Source organism: Balaenoptera physalus, assembly GCF_965194825.1.
Source record: "Balaenoptera physalus genome assembly, chromosome: X".
Classification (NCBI taxonomy): Eukaryota; Metazoa; Chordata; class Mammalia; order Artiodactyla; family Balaenopteridae; genus Balaenoptera; species Balaenoptera physalus.
In genome coordinates, this window is record NC_138903.1 from 4,752,222 (window position 1) to 4,775,443 (window position 23,222).

At 50.4% G+C, this 23,222-nt stretch overlaps 1 protein-coding gene across 2 annotated transcripts in view; it reads right to left on the reverse strand.

Annotated features, from left to right (window-relative positions):
• Positions 1-23,222, reverse strand: part of LOC309652462 (pseudouridine-5'-phosphatase-like) — a 134,330-nt gene that overhangs the window by 62,895 nt on the left and 48,213 nt on the right. For both annotated transcript variants that reach the window (XM_082446307.1, XM_082446306.1), the window contains exon 3: positions 19,508-19,737. In XM_082446307.1, coding sequence (XP_082302433.1) covers positions 19,508-19,737 — 230 coding nt within the window. The remainder of the gene's footprint in view (positions 1-19,507; positions 19,738-23,222) is intronic.

Consider the following 23,222-nt stretch of genomic DNA (forward strand, 5'->3'; position numbering starts at 1 on the left):
TGTGACCATCGCTACCGCGAGTTCCACGTCAGGACTCGCTCCAGATGCGAGGCAGAAGTCTACCCAGTGGTGAACGGGCGTGTCACCTTCTGGTCACCTTCCCTCCGAGGAGAGCATCCACTGAGAAAGTTTCCCTTGGCTCCTGGAACTCCACACTGAACGTGAAAGCAGCTTTAGTCTTTTCCATTAAGATTCTGTAGGGCCGGACATGTATGAGGAGGGCTCCTCCCGGCACCTCTGAGATGCTCTCCTGTGCCCCTTCTTCTCCACAAGTGCCCGAGGACGCCCGGCGGTGGCCCAGGTTGGACCCTGACAGTCTCCCCCTCACGTCCTCCCAGCCCCCAGCCCCCCGCCACTGATCACAATGACTCCCCCAACCCCACTTCATAGGTCGCTGCGGTCCCAGCCCCACGTGCTGGTGACCTGGAAATGGCTCCTGGGCACCAGCTGCCAGGTGCGGCCTGACACTAGAAGGTCTGCATCCTCTGATGTCTTTAAGTCAGTGGAAAACGCACAACACACAACAAACACAAACACACGCTCTCACACTCTTACTGCTGGTCTGCTCTGGAACAGGTTCACTGACTTTTTTTCTTTCCCTCCCTCCTTCCCTTTCTCCGGGAGGCTGAGCCATTCATAAGCTGACTCCCCCAGGGCCGAGGTGAGGACCGAGTGAGTTAGTACTCGTCATGACAACAGGTCGGCACTAGGCACTGCACGGAGTGGGCTGATGCCCGGGACACAGCGCTGAACTGGACGGTCCTGGGCACACGGAACACGCAGTCCCACTGCCTTCCCGTCAGGCCTCCTGCAGCCCCCTGGCTTGTTTCAAGCTCTCTGCCTCTACCCTGAGAAGACGGTTTCCCTCTCAGAGGGGGAATGACTCCGCTTAGGCCGCCGAGGTGCCGTTTCTTAGTTATCTCATTCAGAGAGTTCCTGCTCGTGACGTTCCTGTCCCTGACTTTTTACAGTTACGACCTGACCGTCTTCTAAACGTCCCTGTTGTTTTACCTGGGACCATGGACAGGCACTTAAATGTCACCTGCTGACACGTCGTTCTTTAAATACGTGAGATTTGTAGGCTTTGTGCCGGCCCCCTGTGAGCTTTCAGTGGGGTGGAGGAAGAGACTTTGTTGGTTCCTTGGGGTAACGGTGCCCGGCTCCAGTCGAGAAAACAGCTTTGATTTCGTATTTGTGGGAGGCCCCTTCCAGGGAGCACGTGGGCAGGTGTGAGGGAAAAGTGGCGGCTCAGAAACCGCGGCACGGAGCGGAACAGGGGCCCGAGACGCCTGCCCTCACCTGAGAACAGGGGTACGTCCATTCGCACCTGACAGCTCGCCCACGTGCCCTTTAAGCTCCAGGAAGTACAGAGCAATGTCCACATGCCCTGTCCACATGCCGTTTAAGCTCCAGGAAATACAGAGCAATGTCCACATGCTCTGTCCACATGCCATTTAAGCTCCAGAAAATACAGAGCAATGTCCACATGCTCTGTCCACATGCCGTTTAAGCTCCAGGAAATAAAAGGAGGAATGGTGGCGTGATGGGGAAAAGCTCCACAGGTACTTACGGCTAATACAGGCGGCGTAACTGACACACCCTGTTTCTGAAGGTTTCACTCCTTCTGCAGGCGGGCACCGTTTATTGGTTTCTGTTTCCAATTTACCCTTTGTCCCCACCTAATTCCAGAATGAATCACCCCAACGCAGCAAGGAGATGTGAAACGCGATGTTTAGGACGCGTGCGGCAGCGTAAAGGGTGGCAGGCGTCAGCGAGGCCAGCCTGAAGGACGACAGGGAGGAGGGGATGTGTGAGGCTTGTGCAGCAGGAGGGCCGCTGGAAGTGTGTCCAGGCAGATAAGTAAGGCTGGGCCCTCGAAAGGACTCAGGGCAAAGCCGGGCAGACAGGACGGGGAGTTTGCACAGAGCCACCTGAGGCTGACTGTTCCCAAAGGTCAAAAGCGATTGTAGTCTGTGTTGTAAATATGGTCGGAAGAACGGCAGAAACCCTGATTGTACACATTGTGTCAGGAGCTCCTAGAATTCCTTTCTTTTGCCTCCTCTCCCGCGGCCTCCTCCTTGCCTGGTAGATCTCAACAAACGCCTTCCACGAGCACCAGCTGGACTCTTCCCATTGGCCAGCAAGAAATCGAGAAGTGCGGAGAAGTTAAACGAGAAGCTCAAGTTTTTAAAAGCAGATTGTAATAGGGAAGAACAAATATGACTCCATATTGGATCTGCTTCTTTAACTTTAGCCTTTGTACGCTATTGCTTTAGCTTCCAGTTAAGAATGTTGCGTGTAGCCTGAAATACACAGGAGAGCCCATTCTCAAGGCTCTGACCTTTAAAGGTGTAACACCTTCCCATTCATGTAGAGATAAAAATTTGCAGAACAGAGAATACCGTTTGTCTTACTGGAGGTGTACATGAACATCGCGACCTGACCTATGTGGCCAGCTGCAAGGACAAAGGATTCTGGCACCAAGAAGTCTGCAGCTACCATCTACGCTGCTTCTTCAACTTGCCTCTCAAAATGCTTTGCTGAAACCCTTGGGGGAGTTTGGAGTTTTGCGGGGCATGAGCCGCCGTCTGCTTGCAAGGCGCTGCAGTAAACCTTTCTCTGCTCCAAACCCCCAAGTTTGTGTGCTGTTTGGCCTCAGTGTGCGTCATCGGGCACACACACTTGCGTTTGGTACCGGAATCGGCCAGTCCACTGGGGGCTGTATGACGAGGACGGGGCAGGAAAATGCAGCAGCAAACAAGGGGGGCAGCGCAGTTTACAGGAAACTGGACCCCTCGGTCCCTCTGCCCCGGCCTTGCCCTCCTCACACAAGCTGAACAGAGCAGCCAAATGCAGGACAGGAACCACACACATGACGCGGATCCCGCCGAGGTCAGCACCAGCGATGGGTCCAGGTGGCCGACCCCAGCCCTGGCAGCACACGGACAGCACTGCGGTCTCAGTCATGGGACAGCACCAGGGATCGTAGGGCTTCCCCTCCTTCTCACAAGGAGCAAAATTACAAAGCAGGACAACTAGATTTTGGAGCACCTGTGAAAATGCCTCAAAAGGTTTTCATGTGCTCATTATGCTGTACCCTGATTCCTAAGACCTAATGGTCTTCTAAGGACCACTCATAGGGAAAGGTACCCAGAACCTAGAATCGTGGACACTGTATGAATAGTCACCGCACGGCTTGTCTCTCTACTGAAACCAAAGAATAAACCTTTGAAAGTTACCTGGAAAGACTATGCCTGTTCATAACAGGACTTACCGGTCATAAAACCACCAAATCATAAACCCACTGAAAGACGTAAGCTAAAGCAATACAGCTCACACCTTACACAAACAAAAAGGAGGAAGTACGTTTTCCCGGCAAGTACCAAAATATGTCCGGGCAGTTTCTAAAGGCCACGTGTGGCTAACAGGCGCTGACCTTTGTCTCTCTCCCTCCTTTTCAACACTTCATTGTTCCCTCAGTGACCAGCCCAGCCCTTCCCACCCCGTACTGAGTGGTTGCACTTAACCTTAATTCACTCACACCTACTTGGAAAGTGTGACTGGGGATGTGTGCTTCTTTGGTAATCTGCGGAAAGAAGCGTCCCCGTAAGGAAAGGCTCTGCAGGGGCTGCAGCAGGTGCAGAGGCCGGGGGGGGCAGAACGCCCGCCCTCCCTCCCTCCCACACCTGCACCTCGTCCCTCGGCCCAAGATCCTGTGGGCGGGTGTGGATGCGATCGTTTCACCAGTGGAGCGAGTTTTGGAGCACAGCACACATAGCACGTACCCCAGGACACACTTCCAGTACTTCAAGGAGGCTGCCGGTCAGGAGTACTCTCCTCACAGCTTGTGCTTGGCTGTGACCAGGCAGGGCTGCGGGAAAGGCACCCTCTCATGGTGCCAGGCAGGGAGTGGGTACGTAAGGAGCGCCTGCCGAATCCGCGCAGGTGGCGGAAGCGCCCTGGGCGGGACTCAAAGCAACACAGGGGCCGCAGAGTGTCACCCTCCAGGGCAGCGGCCAGCCCAGCCCTCTCCTGTCACTGTCACGGGTGAGGGATCTGAGCCTGGGAAGCTCAGAGGTGAGCTGAAGGTCACACCGGCAGGCAGGTGACAGAATTTGGGAACTGTGCCTGGGTCTCCAGAATCCAATGTTCTTTTTCACTTTACCAAGCTGAAGGCTAAAATATATCTGAATTCCATCTCCAGGAGAGCAGATGAGCTTAATTAAACTGTAGCTTGAGGGGTTTAATTTAGAAAGAATGACATTTCCAACCACCGGGTAGGTGAAGTGAAGTATTTCAGGGGCTTCGCTCACGGAGGCGCCGAACCCACTTCTCTGAAGGTGCTCAGACTCAGGAGCGCCCTGTAAGGCGGCCCACGTCCACGATCTTCGCCCACGCTGCTCGTCTGAGCCACGGGCTGGGGGCGGGGTGGCTAGGAGGTCCTTTCAACGTGAGAATACATAACTAAGATGGCTCATGTGATAACTATGGAATTGCACAGAACAGAATCTTTGTCTGACGGTGGCGGAGACAACGGAGGGAGGTGGATGGGATTAGGGGAATCCTTCAGAGGCAACAGGGAGTTTGCTGGACAGTGCCCTGGACGTTGACGCAAAGGAGAGTCCGACCTTTCTGATGCGGAGGGCACTGGGACTGCCGTTCTGGTGGAGGGAAGGAGAGCTTGCTTTGTGACAGCCTGGGTTTGAGTCCACTGTGCGAGGGTCTGGCAGAGACATGAGGGGCCTGCCTATGTCGTGGGTGAGTGGAGGGGGGCTGGGTGTGAGAGGAGGGGGACTGAGTGTGAGCGGAGGGGGCCTGGGTGTGAGTGGAGGGGGGATGCGTGTGAGCGGAGGGGAGCTGGGCGTGAGAGGAGAGGGGCTGGGTGTGAGCAGAGGGGGGCTGGGCTGTGACAGGAGGGGGGCTGGGCGTGAGCGGAGGGGGGCTGGGCGTGAGAGGAGGGGAGCTGGGCGTGAGCGGAGGGGGGCTGGGCTGTGACAGGAGGGGGGCTGGGCGTGAGCGGAGGGGGGCCGGGCGTGAGCGGAGGGGGACCGAGCGTGAGCGGAGGGGGGCCGGGCGTGAGCGGAGGGGGGCCGGGCGTGAGAGGAGGGGGGCCGGGCGTGGGGGGGGCTGGCTGTGAGAGGAGGGGGGCTGGGTGTGAGAGGAGAGGAGCTGGGTGTGAGAGGAGGGGGGATGGGTGTGAGCGGAGGGGGGCTGGGTGTGAGCGGAGGGGGGCTGGGTGTGAGAGGAAGGGGACTGAGTGTGAGCGGAGGGGGCCTGGGCGTGAGTGGAGGGGGGCTGGGCGTGAGAGGAGGGGGGCTGGGTGTGAGCGGAGGGGGACTGTGACAGGAAGGGGGCTGGGTGTGGAGGAGGGGGGCTGGGCGTGAGCGGAGGGGGGCTGGGTGTGAGAGGAGGGGGGCTGGGTGTGAGCGGAGGGGGGCTGGGTGTGAGAGGAGAGGGGCTGGATGTGAGAGGAGGGGGGCTGGGTGTGAGCGGAGGGGGGCTGGGTGTGAGAAGAGGGGGGCTGAGTGTGAGCGGAGGGGGGCTGGGTGTGAGAAGGGGGCTGGGTGTGAGCGGAGGGGGGCTGGGTGTGAGAAGAGGGGGGCTGAGTGTGAGCGGAGGGGGGCTGGGTGTGAGCGGAGGGGGGCTGGGTGTGAGAAGAGGGGGGCTGAGTGTGAGCGGAGGGGGGCTGGGTGTGAGAAGAGGGGGGCTGGGTGTGAGCGGAGGGGGGCTGGGCATGAGCGGAGGCGGGCTGGGTGTGAGCGGAGGCGGGCTGGGTGTGGAGCTGCAACCAGGAGGAGGGAAAAGGGGAGACCAGGAGGGGCCCGAGGCAGCCTCGCATGTCTCTGAGATGTGCAGACGGCCCAGGAGGGATGGAGCTTCAGCGGCAGTGGGGGGCAGAAGGGGAACCAGGTGAGGCAGCAGCGGGGCCAGGTGAGGTGCAGCCCCAGAAGCAATGTCGGATCCGTCTGCTAGGTATGTCATCAGACGGCCTGGGCCCCTCCCCTTACTTCCCAGGGATGGTTTATACACTGGGTTCCCACACGTTCGGAGTTATGGCCCGCACCGCACCGTGCTTTTCCTCATCAGCTCAGGCCAACAGGGACTCACCTTCAATCCCATGCACCTATTCCCTTCAGGTCCAGACCCACCTGAGATGACACTTGATAACTAATTCTACATTTCAAACAAGTACAAGTGTACATTTTAAGCTGTACACTTTTCTGGAACTAGTGAACTTTTTCCATGTGATTACATCGTCTCTAGGGAATAAAGCTTTTCCTTTTGCTCAGTAACACGCAAACTTTGACATGAAGTCACTCTGGTTTACTTTGAAGACTCTCAGGGGCCTGGCATTATGTGTATGCAAATTTAAGTACCTCTTAAAGCAGCAGCCATGATTTTTCATTATATATAAAGCCATGGATAATCCAAATCTAATCACTAAAACAGTTTTCAACTAAACCACTACTTTTAAGTTGAAACTTCCATTATATCATTTTTTGCAGTAGATTTGATTCTATACATTAATTTTATAATATCAAGTTCAATTTTTACACTATGAGACATGAAAACTTTGAGGAGGTCTTAAATTTTTTTGATTAACTTTTTATTAACAGTGCTCATATCTAAGGTTTAAGTTTTATTGGTCTCCTTGTTCTTTGTCGGTGAATTACCCATAAACAAGTACCACAATACTGTGATATCAAATATGTATACACTTCATTCCATGTTTACTTAAATAATAAACCTTTAAGTACTGTTGTAAAAATGACTGAAGTTTGCATGTGTTTTGCTGTTAATTACTACTTTTGTTCATATTCTTCATCTTTTTATCCATCCATCCACTCGTGCACCATCTATCCATCCATCCACCCACCATTCAATCCATTCACCATCCACCATCCATCCACCATCCACCCATTCATCCATCTATCCACCATCCATCCACCCACCATCCATCCAACCACCCATCCATCCATCCACCATCCATCCATTCACCCATTCATCCATCTATCCATCCATCCACCCACCATTCAATCCATTCACCATCCATCTATCCACCATCCATCCACCCACCATCCATCCACCCACCATCCATCCATCCATCTACCCACCATCCATCCACCCACCCACCATCCATCCATCCAAGCATCCACCCACCCATCCATCCCTATCTATCTACCTACCTATACACCCACCCACTCATCCACCTATCTATAGGTAAAGTAGATTCTACCTGTGCTGTGGTCTTCTACATAAGTGTCTGATGCTGAGGTCAGTATCCCTTGCACACTGCAGAGCTACTGTCTTACTGAATTAACTTTAGTCTGAAAATAAAAGAATAAAGCCAGTACTGAGATAAACATAGTCATAACAAAATCCTCTAGAGTTACAGGCTAGATACATGAATGAATCACACCACTAAAGTGATTCCTTTTCCTTTTGAGGAAAGCCTTTGAAAAATGCAGTATTTAACAACTTGGCGGGCATGGGCGGGAAGCTTCCTAAGGAATTCTCTGTCATTTTATTCATGACAACTACACCGTGAGGCCCTCTCAGTGTCCATCTTAAAGTATGTGCGTGTAAATTAAGTGCTGAGCAAAGGACTTCAAGATAGCTCAGAAACCTTTTTCTCATTTTCTCTTTTAATAATACAGATCCCATGTTCACCAATTTGTCAGGAACCACTGAAAAGCCCAGCAAGGCTCTCAAAGGCCCTGAGTACTATAAAGATTCATACAACAAGTGTGATTTGTTTCTAAATGGTCATCAGAATCCTTTCCTTCACCTTCCTACCTCCTCGACATATTCAAGTAAATGGGCAAAATCAGTGTTTTCCTTGGCCTTCTGCACGATACTCATGAAACACAGGTTTGACTCAAGGCCCCTATTAGTTTCACGCGCTGAGAGCTAAACTATGACACCAGCCTTGAAGATTATCCCCCTGCGTGGCTATCATGTCAAAATACATACTATGGGGCGAACTGTTTTCCGCAAGATTCAAATAGTAAACCCTAACACCCAATGTATTTGGATACAGGGTCCCTCGAATGGTTTTCAGGTGAAATGAGTCCCAAGGGGGCCCTAATCAGAGAGGGTTAGGGTCCTTCCAAGAGGAAGGGGAAGCTGCTCTGTCTGGCCCTCCCCTTGCGCTCAGAGGAAAGGCCACGAGAGGACAAAGTAGCAGGAAGAAAGCCCTCACCTGAGGCGGAACCTGCCAGAACCCTCGTATTGGACGTCTGGCCCCCAGAACCGCGAGGATACGCGTGCCTGCTGTTTCAGCCCCCAGCCTGTGACGGTGCGCTGTGGCCACCCAAGCACACTATTACAATACGTCTAACAGCGAGCTGTGTGTAACCTCCAGTTAGCACTCTCTCAGAGGAAGAGCCGCGAGGATACGCGTGCCTGCTGTTTCAGCCCCCAGCCTGTGACGGTGCGTTCTGGCCACCCAAGCACACTATTACAATACGTCTAACAGCGAGCTGGGTGTAATCCCCAGTTAGCACTCTCTCAGAGGAAGAGCCGCGAGGATACGTGTGCCTGTTTCAGCCCCCAGCCTGTGACGGTGCGCTGTGGCCACCCAAGCACGCCATTACAATACGTCTAACAGCGAGCTGTGTGTAACCTCTAGTTAGCACTCTCTCAGAGGAAGAACTGCTTTGAGGTTTCTTAGATCACAACTGCTTGCAGTTTGGGGAAAGGAAAGAAATGTTTCCTGGATGACCTAACTCCACAAATGCCTAGAAGAGCAGAAGCACAGCACATTTTGTCTGCCTTTGGGCATAGCTACGGAAGAGGCTTAAGCCACAAACAGAATTATCACAGGACAGAGGGCGCCTTTGAAGACCTGTGGAAGTGATTTTTCCACTCTGCCTGCAAACGTCGTGTACAGGAGAGGCTGACAGTTATTTTGGGAAGCGATACACACGCAGGGAAAGCCTACATAATTACTGGACCTGGAGGGGGTTAAACTCTTCGTTCCCAAGCGAGCTGACGGAAAGGCCGCGGTTCTGAGGGTTGACATGTCACTGCCGCCGATGCAGGAGGCCTCTCTTCAGTCCTCTGGATGCGAACAGCTGTTACTTATGGCCCAGCCACCTGTTTACAGATGATGACAGGCCTATGAAGGCAAGGCCCTCCAGGATTTACTCTCTGGTACTCACAAAGACGCCTGAATTCTGGGAACCCACTGAGTGCCCACCAACCAGATGAAAGCTTCCTCTTACACACAACCGTAGCTAAGTCAGCGCTTCTGGAAGTGAAGATGTGCTTAATTCCAGGGGACGCTTATGATCTTTTTCTTCATCTCTCAACAGTCGTACTAATGTTCATTTCTAAACATCCATCAACAGAGGAATGCATAAAAAAGATGTGGTACATATAATGAATATTACTCAGCCATAAAAAAGAACGAAATTGGGTCATTTGCAGAGTTTTGGATGGACCTAGAGACTGTCATACAGAGTGAAGTAAGTCAGAAAGAGAAAAACAAATATCGTATATTAATGCATATATGTGGAATCTGGAAAAATGGTACAGATGATCTTATTTGCAAAGCAGCAATAGAGACACAGACTGTAGAGAACAAATGTATGGATACCAAGGGGGAAAGGGGTGGGGAGGAATTGGGAGATTGGGATTGACATATATACACCACTGATACTATGTATAAAATAGGTAACTAATGAGAACCTGCTGTATAGCACAGGGAACTCTACTCAATGCTCTGTAGTGACCTAAATGGGAAGGAAATCCAAAAAAGAGGGGCTATATGTATACGTATAGCTGAGTCACTTTGCTGTACAGCAGAAACTAACACAACATTGTAAAGCAACTACACTGCAATGAAAATTAATAAAAGAATAAATAAAATAAATAAAGATAAACTGTCTACTAGGACGTCATTAGGTACGAGGTTTCCAGAATGTTCTTTGATGCAACAGTCCAGAGAGATCTACTGCAAAAAGGAGATTCCTCACATTGAATGAGGGACTGGAGATTTGTGACATACAAAAATCAGCATAAAAAAAGTTTCCAGAAGGACTGCCCTGGATAAACCCATTGTTTCAAGTTTGATGGAGAAGTTTCGCAAACGTAGAAGTCTGTTTTCAGAGAAAACCAATGAACGTCCCCCAAAACTAGTGCTCTGAGGAATACATTTGGGAAAAGTTTCAAGAAGATACACCTGACCATGGCAAAATTCACATTAGTGCAAATAAAGTCCTTGGCCTTGTTTTCTTGGGATGGTCTGAATCCTCCCTGTACATAATGACTTTAACTTAAAACGTTTATAATGAATAAAATCAGATGATGCAAATGCTCACTTTAAACGTTGACCGGCTCTGGCACTCGGGTTACGCTTTTATTTCACTAGGAACGGAAATGCGTGAAGACATAAGGAGCTCTGGGCAAAGGGTGCCCAAGGGGTCGCGCGGTCAGGTCACCCCGGAGGGGTTGGGGGCACTGCTGGGCAGAGGCAGGGGACACTGTGGAGACGCATGAGGACCCTGAAGGTGGGCGCAGAGCAGTCAGGAAGGCATCCTGGGTCCACGTGGGCCAAGAAACATTCTCAAGGAGTATAAACAGCAAGCCCTGAGTCTGCAAGGCTCTTCTTGGGGGTTACAAATGGTGGGGGGCGGGGGGCATCTACTAGCCAAGGCTCCAAGCTGACCCGAGCCCTCTGCATCGTGTGGATCCCTGTGTGGCCACAGAACCACATCCTGGGTTTCTGCTTGTCGGAGACTGGCCAGTGGACACTCAGCACGGTGGGGTGAGAGCCACAAAAACTACCCAGGACCGGGGGCTCCTTGTGGTCCTCCAGGGCCCCCAACACGTGCCCCGGGGACCATGTGCCGTAGGCGCTTTTAGCTGCTGGTAAAAGAAGCAGCACAAGTACTACCTTCAAAACAGACGATAGCAACAATAGTAGTGTTTGCGGGCAGAACAGTCAAGTAAAGGATCTATATATATAGCATTGTATTAGCTTTCTTCCTCTACCCTGAGAATATGTTAGTGGAGTGAGAATGCTTCAGATCCCATGCATTTACCTTCTTATAGATTTCAATCATTTCAGCCCCTGACTCAATTTTACTGTCTAATAGAACAGGGGCAGCGAAGAGCTCCGACTCACAGGGACTGATACGTCATCACAACTGGGTGAGTCGTGCTCCGGCCTGGACCCAGGCCTGCCTGTGAGTGTGGCCGTCAGCCTCCTAGGGACCAAGAGCACCTCGGGACCTGGACACAGGGGCACTGGGTCAGCCTCCAGGTGACCAAGAGCACCTCGGGACCTGGACACAAGGGGCACTGGGTCAGCCTCCTGGGGACCAAGAGCACCTCGGGACCTGGACACAAGGGGCACTGGGTCAGCCTCCTGGGGACCAAGAGCACCTCGGGACCTGGACACAAGGGGCAGTGGGTCAGCAGCCAGGCGCTGTGCAGAGACTCTGGAAGAATCAGGAATGTGAACCCCTACAGAATGATGCAGAGGCAGCAGAGAACAACATAGAGGGAGAAAGTCAGTGGCAGAGGGCCTGGGAGAAGCTTTATTCCTGCAGCAAGTGTCATTTCTAACATTTCTAATATTCTTATCCCCATCTTATAAGTGGGAAAACTGGAACTGAGATTAGGTACTGCAGTGGGCAGACTGGTCCCCAAAGATGCCCACCCCTGAAGCCCCAGAACCTATGAATGGGGTTCCTGACATGGTAAAGGGGACTTCGCAGATGGGCTTCAGGTTATGGAGCTGGAGACAGGGAGGGTGTCCTGGCCGAAAGGTGGGGGGCTCCTCTAGCCAGGTGTGCCCCTAAAAGCAGAGCACCTTCTCTGGCTGGAGGGGGAGAGACGCTGCAGAAGGAGTGATGTGAAGTGTGAGCAGAGTCGGACGCACCAGTGCTGGCTCTGTGATGGCAGATCCACTGTCAGGACCAGAGCGAGACCTCGAGGGGCTGAGGGCGAAGCCCAGGACACCCAGCTAGGAGACGGGAACTCCAGTCCTACCCTACAAGGAGCTGGGTTCCACCAGCCACCTGATGTGCCTGGGTGTGGTCCTTCCCTAGCGCCTCCTGGGAGGAGCCCAGCCAGCCAACATCTTGGTTTCACGCCTGTGAGACTTGGAGCGGAGGACCCAGCTATGCCAGGCCCGGAATTCCAACCTATGGAACAGTGAGACAAAAATCTGCGTTGTTCTAAGTCCCTAAGCTTGTGGTCATTTGTTACGGCAGAGGTGGAAAGGAACACGGGCAACTAGTCCAAGGGTAAGCACCAAAATTCACATTTAAAATTCACAAAATTCACCTAGCTAACTGTGGAGAGAATGATACAATATACAACCAGCACACCCTCTGGCTGTGCTAAGAGGCCTTCAGCTGATAAAACAAACCATGCTCTAATTTGCTGATGGTCCAGAGAAAGGACGCTGGCAAGAAGCTCCCAACCCAATGGCCAGTCTTCTTTATTTGTGCAGAACTCACACCCCAGTTCCTCGTGCATTCACCTGTGCTTTAGAAAACAGTGAGGGATTCCATTTTCATCCAGTTTACGCCCAAGACTCTTATCGAGTTAGGAGAACGTTGAAGAACTGGTCCAAGACCCCCAGCATCCCTCAAAGAGATCTGGATCCTCTTGCCAGCATTTAGGACAAGCTGCTGCCAAGTCTGGACTTAAACAAGGGGGGACCAGTCATCCCCACTGGCCTGGGATTAGGTGGGTTCCTGGAACACGGAGATTCAGAACTAGCACTGCACAGGGTCTGGCCGATGGCGAGGACTTAGTCACCCTAGTTTAAACAAACACAGTGACGGGGACGTAGCCCCTGTGGACGCCCTCTAAAAAAACAGAAGACCACCCTTGAATTTGTCAGATGCCGTCCGTGGAAATTACTGGGGACTATTAACTCAGTATTTGTTTAAGCTAGCATACGAGTAATCCAGTGTTTCTGAGGTATCTTGGTCATTGTCGCTGCCTAAGAAGCCTTTGCAGACAGACTTTTTTTTACCCCAATACAGCAACCCCCCCCTTCCCCGCTGATGACAGGCTAGTAACACGGAAGAGGAAGCTAGGACGGAGCCCTGGAGTAACCAGCGAGGGAGAAAGCGGCCGGGTGCTGTGAGGAGCCAGGCAGAGTGACACAGAATCAGAGCCAACTACACGAACGCACACGTGGTTTACAAACATTCCAAAGGCAAAGCTGGGAATGTAGAAAGAGGTTCTTAGCCCTGGCAGTTAAGTGTCATTGCTCCCCTAGCCTAGCAGAACTCTGTGTGTCTACTAAGGTTATTTGCGGGCACGACTATTTAATTTTTCACAAATCCAAGATACAACTCATCCTTCTCAGTGTCTGGAGCCCTGTCAAATTTTTCATTCTGTGATGGTGGCTTAAAATAGATGGGTTATATGTACATGCTGTTACGAGGGCTTAATGAGAACCATCGTTCTTTGAAACTGCCGATACGTGAAGACTGCACAACCACACGTGCAAACACACAAAGAACCGAGAAAACACATGATCCAACACAGGGATCGCAGCGCCTGGTGCGGTCCGGGGTGGGTGGGTGGGGGGGTCCCTGGGGCTGGCATGGGACCAGCTGGCTCAAGTGGGAGCCAGACCAAGGGCTCCTGGAAAGCAGGACTCCCTGAGGTCCCGTGGGAGATGAAACTGCTTGGGATGAGGGCAGGACTTGAGGTCATTCAGAAATGCAGAGGCTGGTCAGCTCAGCAAGCAGAGGCCTTGCCGCTGGCCAGCCAGAAGCTGAATATTCACAGGAAGAAGCAAGAAAGTGATGATGGGGAGTTGGGGAAAAAAACCAGGGACCGCTCGGTGCTGCAGGGGGCCCAGAACATGCCATGGGAGCCCAAGGATTATTCTGAGCTGAAGACATGTGAGAATCAACAGCTGCAGGGAGAGGCTTTTTCTAAATCCTCCCTATCTTCCTAAAAGCAAAGGCTCCCGAAAGAATTCAACTGCCATAAATCTCCTCCCCAGGAGTTTCACAACCGGGGAAGGTTGACTTTTATGGCTGGAGAGAAGCGTGCACAGGTCAGAGCCTGGATAAGAAATCGTGTAAACAGACATCCTCATACAACTACCATGTCTCGCATCTGTTCTCCTAAGAGCCCATTCGTGTTTCCTAAAAGTCGTCTCTTCTACCAGAAGCGCCCCTCTGTCTCTCCCCAACCCCTATTAAGATGGTATATAAGCCCCAGGTTCTCACTGCCTCCTTGAATCATATTTTTCTGGGAACTGCCTCATTATTACACAAATAGAAATCTGTATTTTCTCTTGCTAATGTCTTCTGTCTGTTTAATTTACAGGCCCCCAAACACTGAACCTAAGAGGGTACAGAAAACAGTTTTTCCCCCCTCGACAATGGAATTTGGGAAAGCAACCAACCTAGTCCACAGAAAGTCACTAGGGATACCAAGCAAAGGCAGGTTGGATGAAAGAAAAGATGTGTAATGGGAGGAGTTATGAAAGGAATAGTTGAGATCTTTTTTTTTTTTTAATGAAATAAGGGAGGGCCTGGTACATCAGATTGCAAGAGACATGAAATAATACCAAGACCAGTGACCAGAGGCCCCCGTATTTTCCTCAGTGGTTCTGGGTGACAGGAGAAGACGGTCATGAGGCCTGGGCAGCAGTGGCCAGGGATGCAGGCTCCCTGAGGCCCCGAAGGTGGCTGACTATGGCCCGGTGACTCTCCACACCACCAGGAGAAGCTCCAGCACCACTATGCCCCTAACGGGGTGTTCAGAAGTGAGACACTGACTAAAGAGCATGCAATCCCCCAAAGACAGAAGCCCAGCTCATCTCACCTGGCCGCCAAGTCTTAACTTTCTTTTTTTTTTTTTAATTAATTAATTAATTTATTTATTTATTTATTTGGCTGCTTTGGGTCTTCGTTGCTGCGTGCCGGTTTTCTCTAGTTGCAGCGAGCGGGGGCTACTCTTCGTTGTTGTGTGTGGGCTTTTCACTGCAGTGGCTTGTTGTGGAGCATGGGTTCTAGATGCGCGGGCTCAGTAGCTGTGGCTCGCGGGCTCAGTAGTTGTGGCGCACGGGCTTCATTGCTCCGCGGCATGTAGAGATCTTCCCGGACCAGGGCTCGAACCCACGTCCCCTGCACTGGCAGGTGGATTCTTAGCCACTGCGCCACCAGGGAAGTCCTGTTAACTTTCAACCTGCCAGAAGCAACGCACCCACTTGATTCCCATTATTCTGGGAGGTGAAGCAGCTCTTCCAGCAGCAACACCTGACAGCCTACACCTGTCTGCAGACTTTGGCCACACAGACAATACACAATAAAAAGAGGTATAGAGAATGATTTTTAAATTAACGCGTTTCTTTGTCAAGAGATTACATAAAATATATTAACTGCCATTTCATATATTGAAAAGTCAACTCAGGTGATGACTTCTGTAATTGAAGAAATGGTCCGAGTGCTATATGATGAAGACACTGTACAGTTAATCAGAACTCAAGTTAAAATACATTTGCCATTTATTAACTCTCTAGGTATATAAAGGCTTAATGTGCGAGACCTTCTTCAAACAAAACAAAAAAGTAATTCAAAAGAAAACTCTGGGGACTTCCCTGGTGGTCCAGTGAGTTAAGACTCCACGTTCCCTATGCAGGGGGGCCCGGGTTCAATCCCTGGTCGGGGGAACTAGATCCTGCATGCTTGCTGCAACTAAGAGTTCACATGCTGCAACTAAGAAGTCCACGTGCCACAACTAAGAGCCCGCATGCCGCACCTTAAAGATCCATGTGCCACAACTAAGACCCGGGGCAGCCAAAATAAATAAATAAACAAATAAATAAAATAACTATGATTCTTTAAAAAAAGAAATAATTGTTCATTAAAAAAAAACCTGAAATTCAGCTCTGAACATTAACAAGAAAAAAATATGTATGCAAAGTAGTGATTGCCATGCTTTTAAAAACTGATTTCAGGTTTTACTTGTAATGTAGTAAATATCAACACAAGAAATCCTGTGTAAATGATGGCATTTTTATTTTGCAACAAAGACGTGCATTTCTGTGGCGAGGCACTCAAGTGGCAGAGCTCACACACCCAGGGGCGCTGGGGTGACTTCCGGCTTGCGGCTTGGTCCCTCAACCTGCCCGGGACTCTGGGCACCCTCGCTCCTGTCCGTGAGCCTCCAGAAGCTCAGGTGCTGTGAAAGCTGGGGCAATGATAACCTCTGCCCTGCGGGGCCCCTGGGATTCAGTGGGGACTCCCGCATGCCAGCTTCCCCCTTGGCATACAGCAAGCACTCAGTGAGTGCGCCTGAGCACGAAGATGGGTTAAAGTGACTTTTGAAGATGGCACAGCATTTTTGCATATCTTAAGCACAAAAGAATGATACATAAATAACTTAGGACATTTGCAATGAACACTTGCTGAATGCCAGCTCTGTTAGGCATTTTCTCTTAGTAAAACGGTGACTAACGTGACAACATAAATTCCCCCTTTTATGATACTTGTGCTTTACTACCGTCCTATTAGTACTACTGTACCAGATTAATTTGGTGACACGCACGGCATCATAAATTCCCAATGGCAACCGTGACTCTCTCTAGGGACTTGACAACTGCATGAAATGCCCTTCAACTCCGAGGCTCGCCACCACTATGTGCTGGCACCTGCACTGCGTCAAAGAGGAAGCAGCAGGATGCGACCTAAGAGCTGTGTCATGCTTCCATGAGCCTCTCTGCAACTGCTTCCTGAATTTGGAAGACAAATGCAAGTACAAAACGGGCGGTGGGCCTCCACAACCAGGAGCCGATCAACACTGTCCTTTCCTACTACAATACGCACATCTGAGGAAAACCCAAACACCTTAACTGTATCTGCCTAGGAAACGGGACAAAAAGGTTTCATTTCTGCAAGACAAACACCTGCATAAATAAATGTGGGTGACTAACAGGGGTAACTGGTGGAGAGCACTTTTAGGAGCGAGATTACTCCTCAGATACGCACTTGCTCATTTTCCCTTGACGTGCCTACAACACTGTCACCGGGGGCAACAGGGATGTCCGAGCTCTGCCTCGGTGCCTCGGCGCCTCACCAAGGGCAAGTCCCGCCCGTACAGGCCAGAGCTGCACAGCCGTGCCCTCCCCTCCCACAGCGGCACTGCAACTGGCCTCATGCAAAGCCAGCGTGTGGTCTCCCCATCAACTTGGTTCGCACACACACGTGAAAACCTGGAAACGCCATGTTTCCATGAATAGGGTGCCTGGCAAAGCAAGGACTGCCTGCAGTAGAAAGAAAGGCAGCACCGTCCCCCGTGAACTGCCTCAGCCAAACGGAGGAGGACTTGACGGGTCGGCATCTCGTCTTGTCAGCAGAGAAGACGGGCTACAAGCAGGTGCTCCTACTCTGAGCTGCTCTGCAACCAGCCTGCTCAGTGGCACCTCACTCTACCTGGGAACAGATCAGTGGCAACCTGCACCACACAAAGAAGATGGCCCTTCTAGGAGGAGGGCTTCATCACCTGAAGGGATGGGAAATTCTTTAAGAAGGTCTTAGGGAAGGAGAACGCATTTGTATGGCATCTGTCGTAGGATGGCAAACACGTGGACACAGAGATGTTCTGATGTAAGAAGCGGAACCACACTGCAGCCGGGACCCGTCCCACCAGCCCTGAGGCCTCATCTTTGACTCTGTGGCTTAGTGGCTGGGCCATCTCAGGCTCCACCCTGGTCATGCAACTGCTTAGTTGAATCTGCCTGTGTACGTGTATTGCGAGGAACGCACTGCCGCCGTCCCTCAATGACATGCAATGATTCTTCTGGCTGTTATGTAATAAAAAATATATATAGTTGGCCTTTGCCCCTGGTTTCCAGCAGAGAGCTCCTAAAACCCTTGGCATTTCCTGGGCAATCAGAACATTTTTCGTTATTCGTAATAATCCCCTTTCAAGCACGTGTCAGTTTATGCTAGTGAGTGACAGTCCTGGGCCCCAGACGCCTTCGGGATGGGGGCTGGTGGACAGAAAGACCAAGGCAGGATTAGAGCGCTGCAGCTTGCACCCCACCCCAACCTGCAGGCCCGGCGATGCAATCAACAAAGGCCCATGGTTTAACCAGCGGTGCCAGGTCACGGAGCCTCCGCAAAAAGCCCTAAGGTCCTTGGAGCTTCTGAACACACGGGGGTGCTGGGAGGGCGGTGTGCCCAGAGACGGCATGGAAGCGCCAGCACCCCGGCACCCAGACCTTGTACTAAGCAGCTCTTCCACCGGGCTGCTCCTGAGCTGTACTCCTAAACTAGACCAGTAAATGCAAGTCGTGTCTTCCGAAGTTCGCTGAGTCATTCTAGTGAATCATAACAACCGGGAAGGGGGCTGTGTGGGAACCCACATCTGTGGCCGGCTGGGGAGAAGCGTGAGGGGCCTGGGTACCTCATCGGAAGCTGGCGTCTGCAGGGGGGCAGTCTCTGGGGCTGAGCCCTCAACCCGGGGGTCGGCGCTGACTCCAGGTCCTTAGCGTCAGAAGTGCACTGAATCGCGGAACGCCCAGCAGGCGTCTGAGAATCAGAGAAAGCCCGAGGGGTTACATATTTGTACGGCCCTTACAGGTTCAGTGTAGTAAGTTAGGCCCCGGGTCCCAAAAAACACATCAGTCAACAACGTTCGCCACCGTCAGCTGCATCGGGAGGCAGGTCTTTGAGTAACCTTCCCTGCGCTTGTGGTTTGTGTGGCAAAGGCTGCCGTCCCATCGCCGGCTCACTGGTTAGCGAGAGGCAAACGGTGAGAAGATCTCTCACGGAAAGGCTCTTCCCTGCACCCATGCCCCACGAAGCACCGCGCCCTCAGATCCAGGGACCAGGCGGGAGCACCGTCACCCCGAGGGACGCCCCGCCTGCTGTGGACACACGTGGGTCACCAGCAGCAACCGCTCTCGAGAAGCCCCAGGTGTTCTGGAATCTGCCTCTGCAGCTGGCGGAGGCTTCTTCACCCTCCTCCGTCTCGGCAGCCCCCATGCGCGGCGCGGAGACTCAGCAGAACCGAACAAGCCCCGTCGCGCACCCTCAGCACTCCTCCGAGGCTCAGACGCCACCTCCCCAGCTCCACGCGGACCCGGCGCAATGAAGCAGCCGCAGAGGCAGGACGGAGCTCCGCCTGCGGCCCCCTGGCAGGGGAGACACCGAGAAGCATCTGGGGAGAGGGGTGCTGAGCGTTGCTGGCTTTCGTCTGAATTGCTGAATTGCAGGGAACGTGTGTGTCCAAGGCTGCTCGTTACCAATAAGGGTGCTGTCGCCTGCATCACTGAAGACCCCCCTTCCCTGCAAAGTGCCCGTCAGGCAGTGCTCTGCGAAGCCTAGGCTTTCTTACATTCGGGCACCCCAGACGATGCCGGCCGGGACTCCCTGGCCAGGGGACTTGGCGTGGCTGCACTCCCCCACAAAATGAAGGGATCTCCCCACGCACCTCCCAGCCGGCGACCCCACGTGGACACGGAGACCCTGCGCCTGCGCACGGCGCCACCTCCACGCCCGCCGCCGCTTACCTTCTCCGCGGGAGGAGCGGGAGAGAACCTCCGGGCGCAAGCCAGGAAGATGTCTGGCTCTGGCTTCCCGCTCCTCACTTCGGGGTCATCGCCGAGGACGACGTGATGGAACAAGCTGAAGAAGTCCTCGTGCCTGCTGGTCTTCATCTGGAAGGATGCGGTCCCTGAGCTGGTGGCCACGGCACAGGGCACACCGTGCTTCCGCAGGTGGCGGATCAGCTTCTCCACACCTGCGGGGAGGGGGGGAGGCGTCAGTGACGATGGGGAGCAGGTACCGGCCGCAGGCCTCCAGGGACGCTGTGCCAGCTCTGTCGCCCTGACTCTGCTGCCTCTTCTCAGGCACCGTCTGATCTCACACACTGTCCTGACAGGGGTCGCCAGCCCTGGGACATCCCCGCTCAACACAAACATCAGAGGGCAATTCAGGGCTCAGCGATAGCACCGCCCGAAGTAACAGAGGCGGTGGTACCGCGATGACGCTGCTCTGTTCGCCAGTCCTATCAGAGCGAACCCAGGAAGGGCCTCTGCACTGAGTACACAGGGCTTTGCTCTGTTTTCTTTTGAAGCAACGGATACACAAGGACTACACTTCTGGTGTTTTCTGAGGAAACTCTGTATCGTACAGAAAGCAATTCAGCATTCCTCCCACTGCTGGATCCGGAACCGGCCCCCATCAGAGGCTGAAGGGAAAGGTCGCAGCTGAAGCAAAGCTGCGGGACCACCCACCAAGGGGTCAGACAGTGAAACAGGCTCTGCTTAACGCAGCTGAACGACAATAACAACAACACACCATGTGAAAGACACGCTTCACGTTCCTATCAACTGTGGCGGTTAAGTCCGGGAAACACGTAGGTTAACGTATCATCCTTGGAGGCAATTAAGAGACCGCCAGTTATCAGAAATGCGACAAAAATGACAGTACTTTCCACCTTCAACACACGCCGATTACAACAGTAATGTCTAAATCCACACAAAGGTTTATCTAAAATAGTATTTTAAATAATCAGATAATCATGGCTGTTTCTGTAAGTACGTAAGGCGACGTCCCTACTTTCTCAATTGCTACAGAAAAGATTGACACGTTTTTCAATACCTGAACCCATTCAGAAAGGCAACAGATACTGTGATCCTTCAGAGAAACAGTCCTATGAGGTGCTCAGAGGAAAACGTGGACCTCAACTCCACGCCAAGACAATTATATCAGCAAAATCTAGCACTCGGATGGATGTAAAAGTCAGTGTCTGACATCCAATCAAAATTACCATGCTTGCAAAGGAGGAAATAAAACCCATAACCAGGAGAAAAAGGCAATCAATAGAAATGAACACAGATATGGAAGAGATGACAGATATTAGCAGATAATGACCTCACATAACAGCTTGATAAATATAATTATGCCCAAGTTAGGGGCTGTCAGAATGGAAAAACAAACAAAAATAAAAGTGAGACCCAAATACACACTGTCTGCAAGAAACTTACTTTAAAGATAAATACTCAGATAGGTTAAAACTAAAAGGACTGAGGGACTTCCCTGGCGGTCCAGTGGTTAAGATTTCACCTTCCAGTGCAGGGGGTTCGGGCTGGATCCCTGGTTGGGGAGCTAAGATCCCACATGCCTCGTGGTCAACAAACCAAAACATAAAACAGAAGCAATATTGTACAAATTCAATAAAGACTTTAAAAATGGTCCACATTAAAAAAATTTTAACAAAAAAAAAGGATTGAAAACTATGTATTATGTCACTACCGATCAAGAGTCAGTGTAGCTGTACTAATAAAAGACAAGTGGGCTTTAGAACAACAAATGACGATTATCAGGGATAACTAGGGATGTTTTGTAATGACAAATAGGTCAATTCATCAAGAAGATATAGCAATTCTAAATGTGTATGCACCAAATAACAGACCTTCAAAATAGGTAAAGCAAAAACTCAAAGCACAGAAAGGAGAAAAACAGACAGATGTTTTGAATTCCTCTCTCAGTAATTGACGGAACAAGTAGAGAGAAAATAAGTATGGTACTGCAGACTTCAAAAACACTATCAAGCAACTTAACCAAATGGACATTTATATAACACTTTACCCAACAATAGCAGAATACATATTATTTTCAAGTGCATATAAAATATTCAACAAGATAGAATACACTATGAGCCAAAGAACAAGTCTCAAAAATTTTTAAGTAACTGAAATCATACAAAGTAATTTCCCTGACCATAGGAGAATTAAAATAGGAATGCTATTTGAAAAATCAAAACTGGAAGAAAGAAAAGAAGATCTACAATCTAAGATTTTATCTTAAGAAAGTAAAGGGAAAAGAAAAATAAACTCAAAACAGAAAACAGAAAAGAGAACATATAAAACTGATTAAACCAAAACCTAGTCCTTTAAAAAGATCAATTTAATTGGTGGGCTCTTAGCTAGACTGATTAAGGGAAAAAAAAAAAATCCAAGTTTATCGCAGTGAAAGAGGGACAGCACTACAGGTCCTTAAAATAATTAAAAAGGATACACAAAATATGACAAGCAACTTCATGTCAATAAATCTGCTAACTTAGATAAAATGGACAAGTTCTTTGAAAGATAGAAATCTCACTCAAGAAGACACTAATAACCTAACTAGCCCTAGCTCTATTAAAGAAATTGAATCTGTAGTCAAGAACCTTCCCAGATCTAGGACTGGATGGCCTCACTGGTGAATTTACCAAGCATCTCAGAAAGAAAGAAGAAATAAAGAAACCACAAGAAATTGGAGGGAACACTTGCTTCCCCAACTCATTTTATGAGGCCAGCACTTTCCTGATACCAAAGCTGGACAAAAGTCACACAAGAAAACTACAGACCTGTATGACTTCTGAACACATATGCTTAATTTCACACTGAAAGGAATTTCCAACCAGTGTGAAAGCATTCTACGTGAAGGGTTTCTATGGGGTGTGAATCTATTATGTGAAAACATGAAAAAACCACAGCATTCAAGATTGTTTGCAACAAGCACTGATTAGTAGCATGGAGAATTACATTTATCAGTTAAATTTCAGTAAAAAAAACCTTTACTTAACGGATGAATTAAGATGGATGAAAGAATGCTTATAAACAAACAGACATCCAATAATCACCTCTGTCTGGATACGGTGATTAAAGTTGAGTATCAACATGATTTGAATTTAAAACAAAATATTCAAATTGTATTACACAATAGTAAACCAACATATTAAAAAATAATGGAGCATATTTAAACAGATGCTTTCTCTAAACCCTAATGGAAAAAGAAAACTTTGCTGGGAAAGTTCTTTGGTGCTACTGATTTTAAAAATTTAAATATAGTTTATCTCATTTCAGCTTATCCTTCTAACATTTCTAGTTCTGTGAATATTTTGTAATGTACCTAATGTAACAGCACAGTACTATACATAAATAAGTACATACAAATAAGCCTATATTGGAGTGAGTACTCAACATTTTTATCCATAGGGGAATGAATCAAAAATGGTTTTCGGACAACTGTGTTTTTTTTTTTAATTTGTTGTATTTTATTTATTTATTTATTTATTTATTTTTGGCTGTGTTGGGTCTTCGTTTCTGTGCAACGGCTTTCTCTAGTTGCGGCGAGTGGGGGCCACTCTTCATCGCGGTGCACGGGCCTCTCACTATCGCGGCCTCTCTTGTTGCAGAGCACAGGCTCCAGACGCGCAGGCTCAGTAGTTGTGGCTCA